This window comes from Rhagoletis zephyria, unplaced genomic scaffold (genome assembly GCF_001687245.7).
Source record: "Rhagoletis zephyria isolate East Lansing unplaced genomic scaffold, Rhagoletis_zephyria_1.1 Rzeph_scaffold_00049, whole genome shotgun sequence".
Taxonomy (NCBI): Eukaryota; Metazoa; Arthropoda; class Insecta; order Diptera; family Tephritidae; genus Rhagoletis; species Rhagoletis zephyria.
This window is the reverse complement of record NW_016157133.1, coordinates 166,977-192,284: the sequence shown is the minus strand read 5'-3', so window position 1 is coordinate 192,284 and position 25,308 is coordinate 166,977. Positions and strand designations below refer to the sequence as shown.

The following is a 25,308-nucleotide window of genomic DNA, read 5'->3' as shown; positions in this document are numbered from 1 at the left end:
TAAAAAATAAAAAATTGAAATTGGAAAAAATAAAAATTGATGCAACTTTCTTTCCTAGTAAATTTGTTTGCTTCTCGAAGCATTGATCCATCCTTTGCAAGGCCCAGTAATCAGCGGTTGTGCTGCCGAGTTGGGCGAACGTTCCAAAAGCAGCTATTCAATCGCTTGTTTTGTATGGAAAAAGGTTTCACATGCAAATGGATTTTAACAATTCAGAATTTTTGTGAGAAAAAATTAAAAATATTTGACATTTTCGAGACCAAATAATTTGAAAAAAAAATTAAATCAGCTGCTCTACTGATACTACCTGTTCAATGTACCTTGTTCTGAACGTTTAGTTTAAATCGCCTACTTCAATTGCATTATTTGTTGTCAATAAGTTGTCGAAATAAAATTTGGGAATGGTTTGGGAGGCTTATGATGCAATAATCATTTTTAATTTTTTGATATAAAACCATGGTCAATGATTTAGCACAAAAATTCAAAATGACATTGTTCGCAACTTATGTTTGTTTATTTGTTTCTAAAACAATTTACCGTTTATTTTTTAGAGCTGTTTTTGTGGAGGGTGATTTGCGGATTTTCTTTCATATAAAAATAGATTTTGATGATGCGTTATATGGAGGAAACTGCGCGCACCCTCAACCAAAAAAAAAAATCCTAAAAAATTAACATTTTCACCGACTTGAAACTTCTGATTAAAAGATTTAAAATTTTGAGGACAACTTTTTGAAGGTTGATTAATTTTGGTGAAATTTGCCCAAGCTTTGAAACTTTTATTAATGTGGTTTCTGCTATAGATCAGATTATATTTTAAATGGAATTTTGGTACTAAATCTCTGACCATAGCTGTATGTACATATATATGTATTTAGTTATCGATATGTATGTGTATTATTATTGAAATCCTTAGCGACATTAGCATGATAAGAAGGAAGCATTGTATACATATGTATGTATGCAAAAAAATAAAAAATTAATTAAAGGAAACGGAATAGATTAAAAAGATCAAATACATAAACAGCAAATGCAACGCCGACAAATGCAGTTGGAATACAGATAAAAATGAGAAAGGAAAATTACAACCAAAAAAAGGGAATAAGGAAATGTTGTAAGTGCTATATCAGTTGTTATATATGTATGTAGATAAGTGTGTTTGTAGTAGGTACATCTGTGCACATAATATACACATCTATTGTAGGAAATATGTGCATACATATATTGCGAAGTATTTAAAAATGAATGGAACCTACTTGTAGCAATGATGTAAAACGTAGACGACTCATCTTTTACGACGACAAAAAAATAATAATAAGCGATGTGAGCGATGTTTAGATGAAGATGTTGTAAGGCGGCGACGTCGTTAATGAACCACAAAAAAAAAATGTACACAATACAAATGACAGTAATAGTAATAGGCGAGGGAGGGAAGGCTAGCCATAAAAAAGTAACAGCCACAGCCTTTAAAAAGTCTAATATTGTTGAGGTACACCTTTTAAAAAGTCATAGCTGTTGATTTACATATGTTTGTTAGCTTGTAAACAAAAAAAAAACCGTGAAGTCCATTGGCATATGTAGTAGGTCGTAAAACACTTTGATGACATTGCAACAGACAATACGACAATTGTCAAAATGCAACAAGAAACAAAACTAAAACTTTACTAAATGATTTTTTTTTTTTTTTGTTTCACAAATGCTAAAACAACACAAACATGAATATTTACACATGTACAGTGATACCTCGATATAGCAAAGTTGAAGGCGCTTGGCCATATGCTTCTCTATATCTATAGTTTCGTTATATTTAGAGAATATCAAAACCTCGAAATAACGAAAAATGCAAAATTTTGGAAAATATTTGTTATTATTTAGTGTAGTTTAGTTTTTTTTTTTGTAACGAGACTCAACATGTTGAGAATTTGCTATGCAGAGGCTTTTGATTCGACACTTCGTTATATAGAAGCTTTTGCTAACCGGACTCTAAACGCCAATATATACCGAAGGTTTTCATGCCCAACATTTTTTCGCTACCTATGCAGCATTTTTGTAAGGAAAATTTCACAAAAACTAGACTTTTTCAGGGCCTCAACAAAAATTTTCTTATATTGAGTTTGAACCTTAATAAAGGTTCGTTATATCGAGGTTTCGCTGCACTTTCAATATCTACACAAGTAGTTACTACATACAGGGTGGTCCAGATATAAATTTATGTTGGATCTTTTTATGTACAACGTAAGCCCCGGATATTTGATAGCCATGCATGTCTAGAGCAGTCATGCCCAGCGCAGGGCACTTGCGTACGGAATTCTGCCAGCGCAGGGCACTTGCTTATGGAGTTCTGCCAACGTTGGGCATGACTGGTCTAGAGCTTTAACTTTGGCTATTGATTCTACCCTGCCTGTAAGGAGATTCCGAAACAGACTCCGGTTTTAAGAGGATTACATTGCACGCCCTCTGCATTTCTGGTGTTCGCATCGCCACAGAACCCTAAATAAGTAACACGGATAACGTCGGCTCGCAGATTACTTTTCGGCGGAAAATCTGACTAAAACTCAATGCTGGTTGAAACACTTTCATAGAAGTTAGGTTCAGTAAAGAAACCAACTTGAAACTCAATCAGTGGCTCCATGCAACCATATCTAGTATTGACTACTTCTCTCAGCTTCATAAAGGCTTTGAGGGAGCTGAAAATGTCGGATCGTCACAAATTTTTTGCTCCAGCCGTCGTAGCCGAGTGGTTAAAAGTGCATACTACCACTTAGTAGGTCCCTGATTGAATTCTTGAACCAAGCAACATCCAGAAAGTTTTGTCCTAATAGCGCTTGCGCCTCGGCAGACAGCAAAGAGTCTCCTAGTGTAAAAGCTTCTAAAACAATCCATTCGCCGTTCAATTTTAGGTACCTCCATTTATGTGACAACTTCAAAACGTACACCGCAAATTTGAGAAGTGCGGCCAAGTATGACACTCTGGTCTGGTGGAAAGCATTGGATAAAAACAGCAATGAGAAAATAATTGGAAGACTAAGGGAATCCAAATGGTAGAAGGAGACCAAATACATCAACGCAGCGATCTTAGCTGTCGGAACTGATAATGACGAGGAGTTTTAGTCTCTAAATTCCCATATATATCCCAACAAGGGAAGATTGTGGGTAAATGATGGTATTTCCATCTACACCGATGGCTCAAAGATGGAAAAAGGAGTCGGCTCGAGTCTATAACCCAAGAACCTGCAGATAAGGAGATGATATTGCCTGCCTGATAACAGCAGTGTCTTTCAGGCGGAAATCTTTGCCATAGCGAAGACGGTTTGTCTCATCCAGGCGGCATTAAAAAAACATTAGTTTCTAGGGTAGTAAAGTCGAAAGTACAAACCTTGCTCTGCTGGGCTCCTAAACATAGCTATAGCAATATCGAAGGGAACGAATGACAGACGATGAGATCGCCTAGACACGGTTGGGAAGTGCAAAATAGCGAAGCGGAAAACTCACTACTAATGCCGACTTCTGTTTAACTAAGAAGGATTTAAGAATACACCTCAGCCGAAACTCATGATCTATGGATCAACCGTGAGAGCTGTGAAACCTCAAGATCCTTATGGCCAAAACTCAATAAGAGTCGTACTCAAGAGTCGTAAGCAATAGCTTGTGGGAGATAGTGGCAGTGAAAGTATCGGAGGTCCACAGCTTCGGTCCAAAAACTTCGGTTAGAAGGATGTGTCTCTTTCTGGCGCTCATGGAGGATGTTTAGAAGAGACAAGTCTGCCTTCGAGCGAAAGTACAAGTCATTCGTAAGCGTCTTTCTAACCTAACCTAACCTATGCGCTGTAAAAATTCTATAGAAATAAAGGGAGATTATATTTAAAAATTATAATACATACATAGTGCTTCGATATCTACCCTTCAATGATGGATATTTGGATAAACAAGAGTTTGGGATCACTTATAGAAATATTTAATAAAAGTGCACATGGCTTGTGTTATTCAATTTAAACTATATGTATATGAACTCATATCTGGACCGCCCTTAATATGTACTAAATAAAATGCTATTAGGAGTAGCAACATAACTGCAACCATAACAACAACAAAAACAGTTCACACACATTTTATATGGCATTTTAGACTTTTCTTAATTGTGTGTGCTTACTTAATTTTTATTAGTTCAAAAGTTCACTGCCTTGGGGTGGTGTCGGAGTTAATTTTCATATTTTTAAATTGGTAATAAAATATTTGTCAAAGGTGACTTGTCGTGTTGTTGTGGCACTCGAAAAGGGACTAAAAATATTTTTTAATTATTGGCTGCTCAATTTCGTCAATGCATCTTCTTTGTCACTACAATAACAACCACATAAAATTGTTTTATTTTTATTATTGGAGATCTGCATTGCGCCAACCAAAATTAATCACAGGTGGCGCTAAAAATAAGTATTTTTTTTTGTTCAACCAAATTATTTGATGCGTCGTCAATGTGTTAATTAAATATATTATCACAAAAATGTGATATTTCTGTTCGTTGCTTTTATCTGTTACTTTTCGTAAAGTAACTGATTTTCGCTTATCAATTGGCTGCACTTAATTTTTTTTTTACGAATTTGGTGCAAGTAAAAAATATTTAAGGTTTACATTACAAAAATAAATACATAAACTGATACGTAGCCGTGACGTTTATTGGAAAAGACGACAAATAAACACACACAATCAAAAAAAAAATGTATCCAGCTACTCGTTCAAATAAAAATAAAACGCACACCCAAAAACAAATGCGCGCCGGAAAAAAAAAACGTGCGTGGAAATGAAGCGTACAAAGCCAACTGATAGATGGAATAGTTGGACGCCTGACTGGTTGCTTGGCTGCTTGGTTGGTTGGTTGATTGTTGGTTAGTTTATAACTCGCTTATTTGTTGTTGTTTCATATGGCAGACAAACCAGCAAAGGCACTCGTACAAAAAAGAAAGCAAATAAAGAAGTCAACATTAAAAAAAAAATTGTATGCGAACAGAATGCGGAAAAAATGCGCTGTCGCGAGGGAGACGCGAGCAGTTATCAAAAAGCGTAGCAAATGACTAACAAACCAGCGCGGCAAAAAAGAAGTACATATGTATGTAGTACTTCTATAAAGTACCTACTCTACAGAAATGCATTGCTCCAGCGTTTTAAGATCTTGTAGACTGCGTTGAGCGCATAAACAAGAAGAAATAGCAATTAGTGTTGCCATTTTGGTGCTTTTTGAGCTACATTTAGCTATTTATTTTTCTATTTAGCTCCGAAAATTGGGATTTAGCTCGTAGCTCTTTTTTAGCTATTTTCAAAATTACATATCTAGCACTTTTTTAGCTCCAAAAAGTAATTCGAAATATATGCACCTTTTCGTTGTAAAAGTATTTTTCAGCACTTAAATTTATAAAATTCGTTATTTTTATTAAAATTGCGGAAAATGTAAAAGCAACTTTACGTCAATAAATGCTCAACTTCAAAGGAAAAATTTAGCTCTTTATTTTAGGTACTATTAGTATTATTTAGCCCTTTTTTACGACCGATTTAGCTCCAAACGAAATTTTTTCTGGCAACACTGATAGCAATAGCAGCAGCCAGAGCAAAAGAAGTTGTTGACACGACCACAACAATGCATGTATATAAAACATAAATAAAGATGGGAAAAAACTATGAACAAGAATGACAAGCTACTACCTAAGCGCTAGTGACTGAACGAATAGTCAGACCAAATATTCGATTGCTGTGTTTGTGGCAGTTGCTTTCGAGAAAATCCACTTAAAAAGACGGCAACGTTTTGGCAAATATGTACATACGGTTCAATTTATGTCAAAGAGACCAATGGCTGGAATCGGCCCAATTTTGATGAAATTTTATCAGAACTTTTCTTTTATCATATAACAAAGTTATGCTAACGTAAAAGAATTACAATTTTATTCGAAAGTTCTGGGAAATTCCAAATTTCACAATTACCGAGATTTCGCAAGTTAATTTTTTGAATATCTCAAAAACTATTATCATTTTTTCAGAAAATTGCACTATTCTCCTTTTAAATGTGATATTTAGGGCTACAAAGAAAAATATATACAAATAAAAAATTGTCACTGCAAACGTCAATGAAAAAATGCAAATGGTTGAACAAGACCAGCATGCAAGCTGTCAGGAGATTGCAGAGGCACAACCATATGATAGTTTGGAATCATTTATAAAGAGGAAGCATTCAAAGAAGCTCGAAGCAAAGAAATTGGATTGACTATCAATGAAACACTGCTGAAATGCAATAAAATCGAACCATTTTTGAAGAGGATCATTACGATCGATGAAAAATTGATTGAATGCGAGAATAAGCAACGCAAGCGATCATATTCAATAGACGTTCCCACGGCAATCGGGTCTACGTAAGGGGAACGACCCAGTTTTATATCAGGCCAAGCACTGTGCCTCCAGCATCACACGCCAAAAACTCTTTAGGAAATTTGTACGCTGCTACAACCACCACCATCATGGCCAATAGGGCTAAGTAAGCCGCTACAACAACAACAACAACAAAAATAATGCTCAAAGACCGATAACACTCCACAAACGACTTCAAAGCCAGGATTGAAAGCAAACAGAGTTATGTTGAGTATTTGGTGGGATTGAAGGAAAATCGTCCATTACGAACTGATACAACTTGGCGAAACGATCAATCCGGTTCTCTACTGTGCATAACTCAACCGTTTGATCGAAACAACTAAGAAAGAGCGTACAGAATTGGCTAACATAAAAGTAGTTGTGTGTTCCATCAAGACAATTCCAGGCCACGCATATTTGATGACTCGGAACAAATTGACGAAACTTGGTTGGGAGATTTTAATGCATCCACCATTTAGCACAGATCACGCACCGTCGGACTTCCACTTGTTTCGGTCGGTGTAAAACTCACTTGATGTTAAAAAGTTGGCTGATCGAAGAGCCACCGAAAATCGTTAGGCCAAGTTTTTCGCCGATAAGCCACATAAGTTCTGCACCGATGGAATTATGAAGCTACTTGAAAAACGGCAAAAGGTTACAGATGATAATGGCCAATAAGCACTTGATTAAAATTGGGTTTCAATAAAGATAATTACTCTCAAAAATTTATCCAAAAATGGAGTCTTTTCATATGACCCAATATACATACATAGGCTGGAGTGCCAGTGCTTGGTCAGATAATGACTGTCGGGTCTACGGAACCGGATCAGATTCCGTAACTGCAGCTACGCTAAATTTTCATATACAATATGAACACATATACAACATACATAATTTCCAAATGCTACTTTAATTTGGAGTATTTTCCTTATTTTCGAGCCGCTACTGTCTCAACTAAAATACAGCAAGTTTGTCTGTTCGATGCGTTGGTGTGAAGGCAACTAATGTCAAGTCGACAATAAACAACTAATGCAACAACAAAAACAACACTCCTTAACAAATCATGTAATAAGCAGATGTAAACATTCGAACGCGAACATTGTTCGAAACAAATGCATTTTTGTGTTGCCTTGTTGCGTTGAACAAAATGTACCCAGCGAGTGAATTTAGAGGTACGTATCGTCACCTGAAATGCAAAATAACGTAACATCACGCTACTGAAATGGAAAAAGTCGTGACTAATTTTTTTTTCATAAAACGATGTGGGGAGTTGTAATTTGATGAAATCCATCATAGTAATCAAGAAGTGAATTTTGAATTTTTTATAAGTTACGACTTTTTGCATTTCAGTGACGATGATGATACGTTATTTTGCATTTCAGGTGAAGGTATATGGAGCGTTCCGTACCAAAACGGACAGGGTTCACACTTCATATGTTTGATTTGTTTCAAATTTTTATGGTTGATGCATAGACATAAATAATAAATAAATACGAAATTTGAGCTTGATTAAAACATTTTCAAAAACTTTAGGGCACAAAAACAAAAACAAATCGATTTAATAGTTTTCCAAATATCTCGAGAACGGGGCGAGGAAAAAATTTGACACAAATCACGCATACATACACCGAAATTCTCTATAAAAAGAAGTATTTTTAAATTTTTTTCTTGAAAAATTTTTCATATACAATTTTTTTGATACAAAATAAGTTTTTGAAAGTATGCCATCTTAAAAAAAAGTGAAAACAATTAAAATGGTAGCTCTGAGTATTGCGCAATATTTAAGTATAGTATTATGGGGTGCACTCTCAGGAATTAGACTTTTATTTTAAAATATTTCACATTTCATTAAATTTTAAGTAGGTTAGTACAAATATAAAAAAATGGGTTAGGCCACTTCCTGACGGCCTGAAATACTTATGTACATATATCCTAAAAATATCCACAAATGTTTCGTATAATATGCCATATATGAAGGTAAAGGATAAAGAGATCTGCCCAGAGATAAAATATCTTTTGTAATAAAAGGCCTAGAAAAATTATTCGGGTGGCATTAGAAAGGTGAATAATATAGGATAGAAAATTTATTAGGATGACACTAGCGGCCGCTGTGGTTGCAACCTATACAGAAATTAGAGAAAATACAGTTTTTTTTTTCTAACGGCGGTCGTTGTTCGGCAGACAATGGCAAATCTCCGAATGTATTGCTGCCTTGAAGAAGCTTTTCATGAAAACATGTGCCATTCGTAGGCGGCGTGAAATTGTAGGTCTCTAAATCTGTGTTATAATATTAGGAGGCACTACACAAATTGGAGAAAAACTTCGGCGGAACACTTAACAAAAGAGTAAGCGGCACATATAATACCTATATTTAAACAAATCCATATAAATCCAAGTTGCAATATTTGTGCAACATTTAAATAAAAATCCACAAACTTTCGTAAAAATTTCGAGCTTTTGAATTTTAAATTGAAGGTTCAAGTGGCTAATACCGTTGAGTTTTGATAATTTTTTTGTTGAAGGTGTTGCTCATTCTCACCACATAAAAAAATCGGCGAACCTACTTTGTATGGAAGAAAATGGGGGAAATCCTCAAAAAAAAAAAAAATTCAAAAATAAACGGTAAATCCCAGCTACTTTAAACTTGCACTTTGTTATACTAGAATCGAATGGGCTACAAAACTGCATACTCAAAATATTTCTAAAAATAGAATTAAGAAGCTCGAAATTTTTACGAAAGTTTTTTTTTAAATATTCCACAAGATTGAAACTTGGTTTTATACGGGTTTTGTTACAAAATATATACTATATTTTTATAAACAAAAAATTAAAGTAAAAAAAATATTAAGATAAATGGTCAAATCTTGTCAATATATGAGTGTCGTAAAGTTATGAAAAGCACTATTTTTATTTTACTAGCTTCATTTTATGACCTTGGAGAAATTACTGCAAGTCGCAAAATGTGAAAAAATACCTGTGACGATGGAATCGTCCTTACTATAGAGCCGATTGCCAATTATTTTTACAGTCATTCATAACTAATAGATTAATGTTAATCTACCACGTTTCATTGCACAGTAGTTGACCAATAGTTAAAACCGGCTGTCTTTCTATTAGTTAACAAATGACTCTGAAAGCGGGCCTGTGACGTGTCTCAATTGAATGGAATGGAATCCACTTACTGAAGGAAACATTTATTGAAATGCGCTAGTCGATCGACCACCGAGATCGTGCGATTTAACACCTCTAGATTATATTATCTGGAGTTATATGGTCGAAAATTTTATTTCTTGAGTACAGAAATCAGGATATTTGTTAAACTGTCCAATTAATTTGATATCGCCACAAAATATTGCAGATTTTTAGGAGCAGAACGTAAATTTATGGTCGAGCAGTTATAACCGTGTCTAGTATATCAGCCGTTTTTATATGTATTACCCAAGATTATTTCGAAATATGAAAACTGATCTAGATTAGTCAATGCCCTTTAGAAGTTTTTCCTTAATGCCGAGTCTTATGGGATTACGAAGGCAACCAAGTATTATTTCCAAATCCTAAACAGTTACAATAGGGGACTATCAATAGTTTTATGCATATTAGATCCAGATCTTCAATAAACGGCTCTTATCTACCTAACAGTTTCAACTTGGAATAACAAAACCTGACAGTAATTTTTATAGCAGATCGGTTATTTGATATTATAAATATATTCGCGTTTGGGACAGGAACTTCAAACCATTTTAATATCTTAGTCTACTCCATTTCCCTATGTCGTTCTCTTTGTTCCTTCACTTACCGCCAATGTTTGTTCCAACGTGAATTTCTCAGCGATGAGTACGTCCTTTTCGCGTGATAGCCTATCCTTCGTTTGACGTTCTAGACGAGCTGCATCCTATACAAAAAAAAATTGGAGGCAAGTTTTAAAATTTATTACATATTAGAAAAGTGACTCCAGTGACCCCAACAACTAACCTGCAACGATTGACATTCAGCATCAAATTTACGCTGTTTCTTCTCCAACAAATTATTGCGACCATTCTGCTCTTCGAGCAACATACGCAAATCATTCATTTCATTGGTCATTTTTTGCGCTTTGCGCTTCCATTGACCGACAACCTGGCGTTGCTCCTCGACCTCCTCATAGGCATCGGAGAGCTATAATTGACATCGAAAAGGCGAAAAATATTAGAAAAATTCAAAAGTATGTATATGGTCTCACATAATTCGCCTATTTGCTTACCTTCTTCTCCAACTGTTTCTTCAGTCCGACTAGTTGTTCCAGATCATGTTCGTGTTGGGTTTGCAAGCGTCGCTTGGTGAACTCCAGCTCACGCGCCACGCGCTCATATTTCAATTTATAAACGCCGCCGCCACCACTTTCATCATTCTCTGGATCCTCATCCTCGGATATGCCATTCAAATCGGATTTGGCACAAATCAGTTCCATTTCCAGCTTTTCGCTGGTTTCTTGCAGATTTTTCACTTTGTTTTGTTGTTCATTGAGTTCTTTTTCGAGTTTCAAACGTTCGGCTGTTTCGGCTTCGAGCCGCTCGGTGGCAATATTAGCGGTAGAGCGCTCCTCGGCGAGGTCCACCGTCATTTCGGATAACTGGAAATGAAGTTGGAGTGGAAAAAGAAATTTAAATATATTTTTTTTCAAATACTTTATGACGGTAAATTAAAAATTTCTAAAAATAAACGCATTAAAATTTAAAATAGCTTCGCAGCTAATAATCAGATTTTAATTGTATTTTAAATTACAAGTTGCGTGGGCATCCTACATACATATGTATGTATGTATGTTGTTGTGGAAATTTTCAACACCTGCCCATTAGAAAATATTGCTCATAACCACCAGAAATATACTCCTACACAAACTGATTCACAGATTCATTTTATTTTTTTTGGCAAAATCTAGTGACATATTTTTGTGAATTCCAAAGTTAAGTGTCCATTGATTTTCATGCATACTTACTTACATAAATACATATATATGTAGATAGATTCATAAAAATAGAACGAAATGTTCATACGTATTTTTCCTGGTATACTAAAATCTTAGCGCATCACAGCGCTATTTGTCATGGACACATCTTTACTTTGACGCAACTTTGTTTACGCGACTGTCAATGTCAAAAACTATTAAATTATAAAAAGGGAAATCAAAAATACTTATAAGTACACCCAGTGCATCATTTGCTGAAATTTAAACAATCATTGGATGCGCTAATTTCCTCAGGGTCGTTTCTAAAACATCCTTCATCCAGTTGATATTACTTTGGAGTTCAATAGCCTGACCTATGAAGCCGCTAAGGATGCCTAGTTGCCAAATGACGGTTCATCGAAGTGATCAACGAGAATACTAATATCCCGTATGCATTACCGTAATTTAGGAGTCATTATTCATTTATGAGAACACGGATACTAGGAAAGCGGGACATACATTAATGATTTAAGCTTGCAAAACGATTTGCTTGAAAGGAAAGAATTTAAAATTCAACTGTCTCAATACAAAAAAAAATATGGGCATACCTCCGGAACTTATGATGATGCATAATTTCGTAGGTATATGGTCAAAATCGCTATACTATTTGCGTATTTTTTAAAGTAATATATATATTAAGAGTTACTGTAGTATTTTATCCGATCTGAAACAATACCCGCAATGGTGTAATCCCAAAACTAGCTACAACACCTGTGAGAAAATTATTCTTAAGCCATGTTATTGCAAAACGTACATATACACTGCCGGCAAAAAGTATTGGCGCAGCGAATTTTTCACAATATATGCACCAATTTCTATTCTAATATTTTTCTGCTAATTTTTTATAAAAATATGGTTTATTCTACAACAAAAAAAAAGTAAAAATATCGTTTTTAAATTTTGTCCAAAACTCGCGAAAATTCAATATTTTTCATGCAAGTTTTCAACTTTTTATTCCGATTTTCTGGAATTTTCTTGAGTAAGCATTAAATTCTAGTCAAAAATACAAGTTCGGAGTTAGTCAAAAATCGCATTGATTTTTGAGATTTTTTTTTTTTGTTGAGGGTGTTTTACATTTTTTCTATATAAAGTATTTTCGAAAAAATTTGTGTGTATGGGAGAGACAACGTGAAAAAAAATTGCCAAAAATCAACGGTAATTCCTAGCTACTATAACCGTGTACCTTATTATAGTAAAATTGATTGGGCTGCATACTTGAAAAAATTCTAAAAAATCTGATTAAAAAGTTGAAAAATTGCATGAAAATTTGCTGAATTTTCGCAGTTTTTCACAAAGTTTAGGAATTATATTCTCATGATTTTTGTTGTAGAATGAACCACATTTTTATAAAAAAAAAATGGCGGAAAAGTATAATAATATAAATTGGTGCATATATTGTGAAAAATTCGCTCTGCCAATACTTTTTGACGGCAGTGTACGTGCATCGATTCTACCAGCCTTATTTTAATAGTGCGCTGGGCATGAAAATTAAAGTGATACAAAATTGACACAATGCCATGGATTCCCCCCTTTGCATATGAAGAGCATGAGCAAATTTACACCACTAGTTTTATTCTCCACATATTTTTGTTCTTAATATTAAATAAACATTTTGGAAAATCTGTGATTAGTATGGCATGTTTCCAATTTTTTTCGGTTTATGTATTTTACTTTGTATTGAATGAAGGCATAATAACGTCAAATCTGGCGATGTGGTGACAAAGCAGCATCAGCAATAAAATTGCCCAGCGTTGCCAAAGAATGCCAAATTTATTGTTATAAGTGTGCATGCATATTAGGGTGGTCCAAAAAAAAAAGAAATACCAGTATTTTTATGTTTTAAAAGAAAAACTATATTTAGATCTGACCATGTCCATGAAGTTTTCCATTTATTTTATGTGGGAGAAACCATTTCGTAGAAATGGTTAGTAGTATTTTGAAAATCAGTATCTTTCGATTGGAAAACTTTGTTTCTCTTCAGAAGGCTTCCAGTAACAATAGCCAATCGTTTATGTAAAATTAAAATGTTAAATTTTAAATTTTAACATTAACAATTTTTTATAGGTCCCCCAAAAATCCCAAAAAATATTTAATGGGCGAGACCCATACGAAATCGGTACTATTAAATAATGGTAAAATAGAGAATTGGGTAGTATTATTGAAAAATATTGATTTTCAGTAGGGATGTGACGAATAGAGATTTTACCGGATAACCGGATTCCGGATATCATGTAAAAAATCAGAGCCGGATTCGGATATCCGATCGGATATTCGGTAGACTGCTGCCCTTTATAAATTTCGCGATATTGTTACAATACGTAATTAAGAATACAAAATTTCTACTCTGAAATCGAAGTTATAACATAATTTTGTATTAAAAATATGACTTTTCCGTCTGCGACTGTGATTTACAGATTACACAGGCCTGCGAAATAAAATTTTTATTTTTTTTTTTTTTTTGAATATCTTGGTGTGTTAAATTTAAATATATTTTTTCTAGCACGTCGAGATTTTTTTTTTATTGGTGACATATACATATATTTTAGGATTTTTAGCAATTTGCATGATAAGCCAAAAATTATTAAATTTAGACGAGAAGATCCTTTAATTTGGTGGAAGCATAATCGCCAAGAATTTCGAAATTTTTTTATACTGGCAATGAAGTATCTCTGCGGACCACCTTCCTCAGTGAACCCAGAAAGTGAGTTTTGTGTATCGGGTAGCATTTATGTTGAAAATAGAAATAGATTTTTGCCCGATATTTCGGAAATGCTTCTTTCATAATTAAAAATATTAAAACTGTTTACTTTAATTGCTAATGGTATCTAACATTAAAATGGATCCTAAACAATAAAAAAAAATATACAAAAAAAAATACAAAATTCCTAAACTAGATTTTTAAATAGAATCTTCTATAATCGAAATCCGGCCGGATTTTACCTAGTATATAGTGATAGCTTAACCTTTTTGGACCACCCTAATGCATATTCATAATAGATGTACTTGTCATTTAATGATTGTTTCTATACTACAAAAAAAAAGACAGCTAATAGCTTTAAAAGAACGCCCACAATGATACTCTGCTTACGCATTGAGGAATAATACGAAAAATTTAGATATGCATTAATTTTTTGAAATACATTTAAAATACAATATAAAGGCCTTTCAGCGACCTAGACCGACAAATACGTATAAAACACAAGATGATATTTATATCGTTGTTTAACTTTATTACAAAAGAAACTGTGGAATCTCTAACATAATTATGCCTTTGGCAATGAAATGATTTTTCTTTTGGACAGTAGAAAAATCTGGAAAATATACAGAACTTTTAATTTAATACATATACATATGTATTTTTGCCTTTGTCTTTAAGACACGGTTTTCCAGGCTAAAGTTTTAGCAATTCTAGCGTGACCAGATTAAAAAAAAGAGTTTGAAGGGCGCCTTTCTACTATCTTTTCAGATAGCCAAACAGGCCTCCGGGCTCTCTCAAACAAGATGACGATATCCAAACTTGTTAAAGACTGCTTTAACACGCTGCAAATTCAGACAGCAATACAGTAACTCTGTGCTGGGTGCCGGGCGGAGACGAGTTGATGCGAAAATGATCCTTAAATGCCGTCTTAGCACCGAAACCATTCTGTGATCTTACTGACTGGATACACTCTAAACGCAGTAAGTACTAAGTATAAGGCGGTGGAGGTCATAGAATGGCCAAGATCTTTGGCTACCCCTCAATAGATCGGATGTGATTCAATTAAACAGAAATGACATCAGGCTACTCTCCGAGTACCTTGCGGGCCACAACCAACTACGCTTTCATATGCACCGAAGAGCTTATCGGATAGTCGATATGCCGGCTCTGCCTTGAGGACGAGGCATCGTCTGAACACATTATGTGTGTTGACACTGTCCAGCCTTGGCTAGACAAAGATAAACTTACTTCAAAGCTGCAATGGTTAATTATTTCATTCAAATTCATTAGGGAAGCTGCGGGTATTTTGAGCTTACAGAGTAAGCGCCTTCATTTAGAGGAACAAAATACCTTTCAGGTCGCAGTGTCTCTTTTTATGACATACTAAAGCGAAGTATGCTATAAGATCCCAGTCGGAAAAATTAGAAAAAAAGGATATTTTATCCTATTTCGAATCTTTTCAAGAGATGATAGGCCTTCCAAGCTCGATTCTTTACTCCTTATTTTTGCATAGAATGGCCAGAGTTTTAAAACCTTCTCAGTCAGAAAAAAAAACTTGCCTCCAGGCACGCAGCGACTTGGCTAAATACCTGGACTATTTCCCGTATTTATTTCCGTTGCTTTGGAATTACAGCTTCTTGAGCGCCTTCGAATGATGAAGCCCTTCCTGAAAGCGTTTATACAGAAGCGCTCCGCATTTTGCCGCATTTTGAGGTGAATCTTCCTTCGTATATACATAGCTCAAGGCCACTGCCTACTCGCGCCACACGCATTTAAGATTCAAATCACTGCCAACGGCCAATATAGAAAATGCATGGGGGCTAGAAGCCAAGGAAACATTAGAACATCTCCTAAGCCTATGTATGGGGTTACCAAGAACTCAACTGAAATACCCGAGGGCCACCAAGATCGAAAAACTGGAGGATGCCTCAAGTGTGGAACTTCAAGCTCTCCTTGGATTCGCCAACCAAGAGCGGATGTCTACTATAAGCCTAAGTAACTATGTAAACTAAAATCGTACTGTTAGGGATCACACGTAATTTTGTGTGGCGTTCAACCACTGAGGTTAAGCTACCCCAACCTTATGCACTTCTACTCGTAAAAAATTCAAAGAATTTTAATATTTTGAAAACACAGAGAAATACGAATATAAATAAACTGCGGACCTAGATTCAATGCCCATTAAACAGAAGTTCAATATATGGCATGGAACCGAGTCCAATGAGCACCCCATAAGCCCAATAGCCACTGAATACCTTTAAGGTTATTATTCTAAAACATCTTTAATTTCTATGCACTTTTTACTTAACTTAAATAGTATTTCAATCAAATCCCCTTCCGTTTCAACTCAAGATGTATTTATACCCCATCCCCAGCCTTCCTACCTCATCCATGCCGTTATCGTCTTCCTCCTGTATGGTGCGATCATCATCGGTTACGGACAACTCGCGCGCCATCGAATTCGAACGTGAAGTCGGCGTATGTGGCAGTGTTTTGGCCAATTGAAATGCTTTCGTAAGTATATTTTGCGATGAACGCGAACGCCCAACTGATGAGCAGCGTTCCATGCTATTGCGTTCACGTTGACGCTCAATCAAGCTAATCGTATCATCATCGTACACCGAATTGGTAGGCGTAGTGCGTCCACTGTCCAAGCTGCCGGCAATGCTGCCTGTTGGACCCGCCGAGCCCATGCGACGCGAATGCTTGCCCAAAGCACTCCATTCTTCTTGCACATGATCTGTGCGACGCAAGAAATTCTGTATCTTCTCCGAAAGATAGGCTGAGGTGGTGCGTGGATCCTCATATGAGGGCGATGGTCGAAGCGATTGATGCACCGGCTGCTTCTTGCAACCCAACACGAAGGAAAGATTAGCATCAAACACCACAGGCGACTGCTCGAGACTTTGCATTTGATAGACATCTAACGGATCACCGCGTGTATAGGTTTGTGGAAAGACGCGACGTGGTGGTGTGGTCAGACGCGAAGGCGTCGAACGCGAAGTTATCGTGCTGTTGGTATTGGTGTTCGATGTGCTGAACGACGAGCAACGCGATGATGTTGACAACGCCGGACTAGGTGAACGTTGCGACAGCGAACGCAACCGTTCCGAGGCGCTACTGCGTATAGCATTTCCACTTGAGCCGGTAGTTGATAGGAAATCTGATTTGGGGAGAGGAAGTTTCAGTGAGACCTCAACGGCTGTTTCGTTGGCTTTAGTCGACGCAGTGTTTGAATTACCGCTAATCCGTGAAGATAAGGACGACGCCGACGAAACAGTCGATGAAACGCCGTTACTGCCATAGCCATTACTGAGGTAAGACTTGGTTGAATGGGTTCGGAGGCCATTCGCGGTATTGTAGGTGGAGGATTTGGTATATTGGTGTTGGTAAGAGGACTGATGTTTAGCATCAGACATAAGCAGCCCATCTTCGGAGTCAAAGTTTTGTTGCGTGCGACGCAAGCTACGCGTGGAGGTGGTGGTGGCGTTGGAAGCAGAAGCGCTGCTGCTAGCGCTACGTTCGCGTGGCTTTGACAACAAATCTACAGGTTTGCGTGCGCGTTGTTGTGATTGGGGTGGTACGGGAGGACGTGAGGAAGCATTGGTGCTAACGGAGGCATTGGAAGACAATGAGGAGGTGCTGCCACCGCCGTTACTCAACGGATTAGGGTAATCACCGCCATTCGTGGTCGCTGGCGGTGTGAGTGGTCCGTTAGCGGCGCTTGTGTATGAATTTACGGTAGTTGATTTAGACGACAATACAAAGGTGCTGGGTTTCTGGAGATCGGTTGTGCTCTGTGGCTTCGAGCTACGCATAGCTTCAAGGACACGCTCTAGAAATTTAGAACTGTTTGAGGACTTTTCATTGATGGCATTTTGTGTGTGAGTAGATGTGGCGATTTGTTTGGTCACAACATTTACTGGCGCTTGGGAGTTTTGGGCCTGAGACACTGATTGTGCGGAAGAGATAGTGGTGGATGTATGAGTACCAGTGTTGCCGTTTAATTGAATTGTATTTGTGGTAGTTGAGGTGGAGTGGGTTTGATTTATTGTTTGAGTGGTGTGAGGTGAGTTAAGTGTAGTTTTCAGCTCCTCAGCGGCAGTATTCTGTGAAGGTGTTTCTAAGTCGGACAGAGCTTTCGTTGACTTCTTCAATGACAAAGCAGCATCGCGCTTGGTGGTGACTCCAGTGGTCTTGCTGCTGCTCTTAACCAGTCTTGTTGCGGTGGTAGTCTTTGTAGATTTGCTTGCCTCGCCTGACTTGTTGTCTCCCTCTGACTTAGCGGTGGATAGTGGGCGGTACTGTAATTTACTCGTTACGCTTGAAGTTTCAGAGTTCCGTTTGAGCTCGTCAAGCTTTGCGTTACCATTTGTATCCTTATCAATTGTTGGTATTTTGGATTTCGTATTATGCGACATTAGCTGTGGCTTCTGCGCACAGTTTGCTTGTGGCCCTGCTGACGATGAAATTGTAGATGCAGCGGAGGAGTTGCCACCGCTGACCGCTGCGTTGGCACTTTCGTTGGCGTCGTCGTCTGTGCGACGGTCAGCGGGGGTCAGCACAAGTGCGGGCTGTAATGGCGCCATATTGCTTGGCGTCAATCTTGTATTTGTTTGCTTATTAGTTGTAATGTGTGGCATGCAATGGCTGGCGCGTTAATGCCTCAACAAAGGCATTATATGTACAGTTGTAAAGTATTAAAATTTTTTAATGTAACAAAGGGTTAAGGGCGTTCACTCAAGGCATGCAGGAGATGGACTTTTAGTTTCGTTTATCGTTTTTGTTGCTGATGTCTTCTTTTTTCTTCGCACACACTGAATGAGGAGGACCTTGGTGTTGATGATGAGTGAATATGCTGCCAATTTTTCAGTTGCCAAAATTGTTGAAAGGGAATTTTATAATTTTTTTTTTTGTAACGAAAATGCAATATTTTAGTGTCGCTATGGTTAGCTGTCGTATTTGGTTCGTTTTTGTAGGTATTCAATTTCGTTGATTTCGCTTTTGTTTGGCGAGGGTTCGAAGTAAATCTATTTTTTTTTTTTAATTTTTGTCTGTGTTATTTTTATGACTTTTCTTTTTTACATTCTGCTGTCAGCGTAACATTTAAATTCAGAAAATCATAATGAAATATAATTTTTTATATTTAATTCGGCTAATTTAATTAATTTTATGGCTAAATTTTATGGTAAGTTGAGTTTGATATGTTTTGTTTAAAAGAGTTTTCAGAGAAAATCCGAATAAAATATATGTACATACATATTTTTTTTTTTTAATTTCGCGTTAAACTTGTCAACGAACAACTGAAAAACTTATTTATTTTGTTGAATTTCCGAAGTATCCGCTATGAACTATTTTTACCACCGTATATATTTTTACTGCTTTTAAAGAAAATTTTATGATTTATGTATAAATATTAATGCTTTAGTGTAATTTTATACTTCAAGTTATTTTTTAACTTTATTTTCTTTTTCATTTGAGTTTGTTTTTTTTTCATTTTATTTTGTTTTGTTTTCATTTAACTTAATTTTGGATTGAATTTTTTTGTTTTGGTTTAGGTAACTTTATTTCCTTTTTGTGTCAATTTTATCGATTTCACTTTTTAAGGGTACAATGCTTGTTTTCTGCGAGTATTCTTTTGTGTATATAGTTCCGACAAAAAAGTTTTTTTTATTTAAATATCAAAATATTAACATAAAATAATTTTTTCGTTTTAATTTTTTTTAGCTATATTTTTATTATATTTTTTAACCCATTTTTTATTTTACTTAATTCTTTTGACTCGTTCCTTTTTTTTAATTTTATAGTTTTTATTTATCGTTCATTATATTTCATTTTATTTTTTAATTTTTATTATTTTTTTTCTTTTTATGTATTACTTTTTATTTCATTTTGATAATATTTTTTTCTTTTATTTTTGCATTATTTCTTTATTATTTCAAGGTATTTTATTTTTATTTCATTTTGTTTCTGTTAATTTTCTATCAATTTAATTTTATTGTTTTTAGTTTTTTAAGGGATTTTTAGTTTAGATCTTGAAATATTTAAAAATTTTGTTCTTTTAATTTATTTTTCATTTCAATCTTTTGTTTCAAATAATGCATTTTATAAAATTTATTAATTTTATTTTTTAATGCAATTTTTCAGTTTATCTATAATATTTTAATTTTGGGTTAAATAAGTTTATTTTTGCCTTTTTATTTATTTTATTTTTGGTTTAATTTTTTGTTTTTATTTTAATTTAAAATTATTTTAATGTATTTTGTATTAAATTTTATTTAATTTTCTTTTATTTTATAATTTAATTTTTGGTCCATAGGTACTTTATTTTAAGTAATTATATTTTTATTTATTTATTTATTGTTTTTTTTGCTTTTATTTTTAATTTTGTTTTTATTTAATTTATTATATTTAACCTTTTTCATATATTTTTGTTTAAAATTTTTTGTTTCTTTAGTTAAGGTTTTTTATTTTACACAAATTTAAATATATTTTTTTATTAAAAGAATTTTTTATCCATATTTTTCGGGTTTTCTTTCAGTAAAGAAGATGTCAGTCCTTGGCCAGATGGGTCGTCCCGGTAAGGTAGACCCGACTGTGGTGGAAGAAACCACAGGACAGGATGTCCCCAAACAACTTATTTAATTTCCTAATCGAAACTGAACTTAATTAAACTAACGTGAACTGAATTTTATCCTCTTTAATTATAATTAAATAATTATTTATTTTAATTTGATTGTTTTTTTTGAACGGTACTAAAATAGGTTTATATTGGATTTTAATTGAATGGAAATTGAAACTGAATTGGGTTGAATTTGAATTGATTCGAAATAGAATTGAGTTTAACTGAAATTGAATTTGACCAAAATAATATTTAATTTAATGGAAATCTAATTGAACTGAATTTAAATTCGAATTAAAGCGAAATTTAATTGGTATTGAATGATATTTGAATTAGAAGTAATTAATGAATTAAAGAATTAATCTTTTTAATATTTTTTTTGATTCTGTTTTTTATATTATTAAGCAGAATTAAACTCGGTACTTCACAAAAATTGTGTCATAGTATTTTTTTTACAATTTCCCCAACTAAATTTTACTAGGCTCTATTTTCATGTTTGTTCTTTATGGCTTTTACCTTTTTCTTATTTAAATTTTTTTGTATTTTTTTAATATATGTATTAATTCTCTTATATTTTTTAAATTTGTTTCCTTTGTTTACTTTTTTATTTATTTAGTTTTTGTTATTTTATTGATCTTATTTTGTACAAAAAAACATTATTTTTTTGGTTCGGATTTTTTTAAATTTTTTTTATTTAATACTACAAACTAAATTTTTATTTTATTTGTGATTTATTTTGATCAATGTAGACTTGATTGTTCTATTTTTCACTTGACTTTGAACTTTTTTATTAACTTAATTATTTATTTACTTTTAATTTTTTTAGTGCTGATGTAGTTTTATTTTATTTTTCTTATTTTTTTATTTCTTTATTTCCTTTAGATATACTTTACTAAGTTAATTCTTTACGATTTCATTACGCATAAGCGCAGATGCCTCGATTTTTAATACAAATGTTTTCTCTTTTCTTTTGTAAAAAAAATAATTGCGAATTTAAACCATTTTCAAAGGAAATTGAAACGTTATGTGTAAGTGGCTATTTATTGAATTCGCAGCACTTGTTCGATAACTCAATTAATACTATGCATGTATATTTGCCTCTTACAAAATTGGGTTAAAAAATATTATCTCTACATTTTATTTTTTTGTTTCCTTTTTTTTAATTTATAAAAATATCCAATTTCTGTTCACACAATTTTTGCTTTCTGCCCGAGTAACTTTTCAGCCGTACGACCGCTTGCGTACTCTTTCAACACTCAACCGCCAAATGTACCATCCGGGGTACTCTGCCGCGGACCGTTGCTTATTTTCAAACTTCTCGGAAAGTGGCTAGCGATTTTTGTGTGCAAATTTCAGGCACTCAGCGGTTCACTGCACGATCGATGTGCCACTGCTGCTCGGTTCTGACTGACTTTAGCGGCTAGTCGGACCGGATGATGTGGATAGACGCTGGCTATTGCTGGCAGGTTGGTGATCGCTTTTCCGAAACGCTGGGAATAGCACAAAACGCTCAAAAGATTACTTGGCAGCCGCAGCCGGCAAGCGGATAAAATTCTCGCTTGCCATCAGTTGGCAGAACGTGCACATCGTCACTTATGTACATATACTGCTGCGGCATACGCAATAGTATTCAAAGAAATTATACAATCAACCGAAAATGTACCACAGCTAGCGGTGAGTAGAGTAAGTACGCAAAATTTTAGCGAAAATAAATTAAAAATATTGAAAAAAGTCTAGGAAATTAAGCGTATTTTTCGAACGCTGCGCTTTTCTATATCGCCTATTTCCGCCGATGGTTGATGAGCGTAAATCCAACGCAATTAGCTGCTTTGCCGGCAGCAAAATAATTAGACGCACGAGCCGCAGGCTGAGCAGCAACGCTTGCCGTTAGCGAAGTATTCTCTAGCGATCGATTTGCGTTGCGTTAATCGTCTGGTTGGTTGGTGGGTCGGTCGATGGGTTGGTGGGTCGGTCGATGGGTTGGTGGGTCGGTCGATGGGTTGGTGGGTCGGTGGGTCGGTGAGGCGACAATGGCGAGCGCTTGCAGCCACAATTTGCCTGATTTTCGAACGAATTCGCTGCTATTCTGAGCGCTTTGGTTTAGTTGAAAGACAAATGAACATTTATAAGTAGATAACTAGATATCTATATAGTATGTTCCTACATTAGGGTGGAGCGAAAACAAATCTATTCTTCGATTTCGAAATTTCGGATAATATTTACTGTCGCTCCAACAGCCCTAATGTTAAAAAAAATCTCTCAAATTCTGGTTAATTTATACTTTTTTTAAAGACTTTAACTTTGCACTTTATTATAATAAATTAATTAAAGGGTTGCAAAACTGCATACTCAAAGTCTATGTAGAAAAAAATTTTAAAAAGTATAAAATACCCTAATTTTACAGATTTTTCGAAACTTTGAGGCTCTTGGGACAGCCGCAAATATTATCCGATCGAAAAACGGTTTAACACGGTTCAATGTGGTCATGTTACGCAGCTTCTCAGCACTATTCGAATTTCGAAATCGAAAAATTTATTTTTTTTATTTCGCTCTACCCTACTGTACATTACACCGTACCTCCTTACAAGCATACAAAAACAAATCCCCGTAACTTCTTTTTTGCCGAACCTTAATGATTTTTGGACAGCTGCAATTTACTGACATTAGGGTGGTACGTCAGAGTGATAAGAGATCAGGTGGGTAGGTACTAGAACGGAGTTCTTAAGGCCAATAAATTTTGAAAAAAAAAAATATAAAATTCTTCTCAATACAATCATTCATGATCCGACTGTAAATGCCGAGGGTATGACGAAAACTGTAAAAAGACAGCAAAAAAAATTTAGAGGTTGGCTTGCAAAAATACTTTATTTAGACTCAGGTGTATATGGCGAATTTTATTTGCAGGTACGGTCTAATGTACATCTGGGCCTTCACGCCACTCTTTACTTCCTTGGTGGTAGATGTGCCACTCAGCTTGCTTGTTTGTTTTTGTCCCAGTAGCACCAATTTAAAAAGAAAATTGTTCTCACACACCTACATATTTACATACATACATACATACATACATTCATATGCATTTACGCACGTCTGCATGTTTTAATTAATAATAAATTTTGATCTTCAAAACTTTGCCCAAATGCTCTTTTCAATTCGTCTGAGATTGACCAGACCTGATGTGTGGTAGCTGCTTAGCCGAATGTAGTAGGCACAGTCCACTTACTTACATACATAGTTGCCAAAGTGCGTCTAACAAAAATTTTATTTTGTATTTCGTTCCGACAACTTTTTTTCTTTCAACAGTGTGAGAGCTTGTGGGTGGAGAATTACTTGTGTTTGATCTGCAAACAATTTTTTATTTTGTGTTTTTCCGACTCTTAAATTTTGTTTATTTTCTTAGTGTAGTCCTCGATTTTAGTGGCGCACAAGTCGCTGCTGAATGAGTAAGCGATGTTCGACTAAACTGCCGAAATGTAATCAACGAAATTGGGGCGAAATTTCTGTGGCCTCTTTTGATTTCTTTAATAAAAAAAAACTCTGATCGAAAAAGGTTAATTTTGGTATGTTTTCGGCGGGTTCACTTTCGACACTTCAAAGAACAACCAATGTTGCCGCTGAACAATTTTTTGCCTAACGAACACCCAAAAAATAGGCGAAGCCTATCAAAAGTCGTACCATAAGCTGTTATCGTAGCATGGGTTGTTTAAATATCCTATAGTAAGAAAACTAAAGAAGCTCGACTTTGCTCACACAAGCTGTGTTGTTCCTAAACTCCAATAGGTAGAATACATCCATGGCATTTGCTTCTTTGCCTTCAGTTGCTGTCAATAAAGTCAGTTGCTACCCGCAACTCAAACGATTAGGATATGTAAAATAATCGCCAAAAATCTGGCATCCGGGCCCAAAAATTCCTCCAACAAACCTAAACAAATTTTGATAAAATATAATTATAGGCATACGGTCAAGTCTTTGGCTAAGCTTTACTAAACGCCAGCTCATCAGGACCAGCAAGACAGTGTGAATCAAGATGTTTAGACCGTAGTCTCGCAAAAGCTGGACAGCTTAGGAGAAAGTGCTGAGATAACTCCAATCCATCGCTCTTAAAGCAGCTGCAGGGTATCTGGATCCGCGTGAATACCCGCCGGCTATTGTTTCGGCCTTGTGAGACCAAGAAGATTCCTTCGGCCAGAAATAACTTGAAATGGCTCAATTCCCTACTTTCTCCCAGTGCTCGCCGAGCTGACACAAGGCCGACTTATCAAAGAGGAACCCGAAAGTAGCTTAAGGTAGCCCCATTTTCCTTCGTTCACTGAGATCGACTACCTTTCATGGCTAACTCATCCGCAGCGTAGTTTGCTGCGACATTACTATGGCCTGGTAATCATATACATAAGTCTGACTAGAAAATAATCGGACTGCACTGAGAAAAAGAGAGAGCTGACTTTTTCTGGAGTGGAAAGGCATCCTTGAAACGTTATTACCGTATAGGAAGCAGCTGGAGACACCTCCGGCCTACTGGGGTTCACTCTTGAACGGTTGGGCCTCATATTAGCTCAGCGAGCTCTGAGTACAAAGGAGGGCTGCAAACCAACTTGAACCCCAATTGCGCCCTTCGCCTGGGAC

At 35.4% G+C, this 25,308-nt stretch overlaps 1 protein-coding gene across 17 annotated transcripts in view; it reads right to left on the bottom strand.

Moving 5' to 3' along the window:
• Positions 1–25,308, bottom strand: part of Mhcl (Myosin heavy chain-like) — a 186,185-nt gene that overhangs the window by 11,422 nt on the left and 149,455 nt on the right. For 16 of the 17 annotated variants that reach the window (XM_017622697.1, XM_017622689.1, XM_017622715.1 and 13 more), the window contains 3 exons: positions 10,625–10,993; positions 10,357–10,539; positions 10,181–10,276 (listed from right to left, as the gene is read on the bottom strand). In XM_017622697.1, the coding sequence (XP_017478186.1) occupies positions 10,181–10,276; positions 10,357–10,539; positions 10,625–10,993 (648 nt within the window). Of the gene's footprint in view, positions 1–1,253; positions 1,850–10,180; positions 10,277–10,356; positions 10,540–10,624; positions 10,994–25,308 lie in introns of those variants that run through there. The other variant, XM_017622806.1, reaches the window with a different exon arrangement.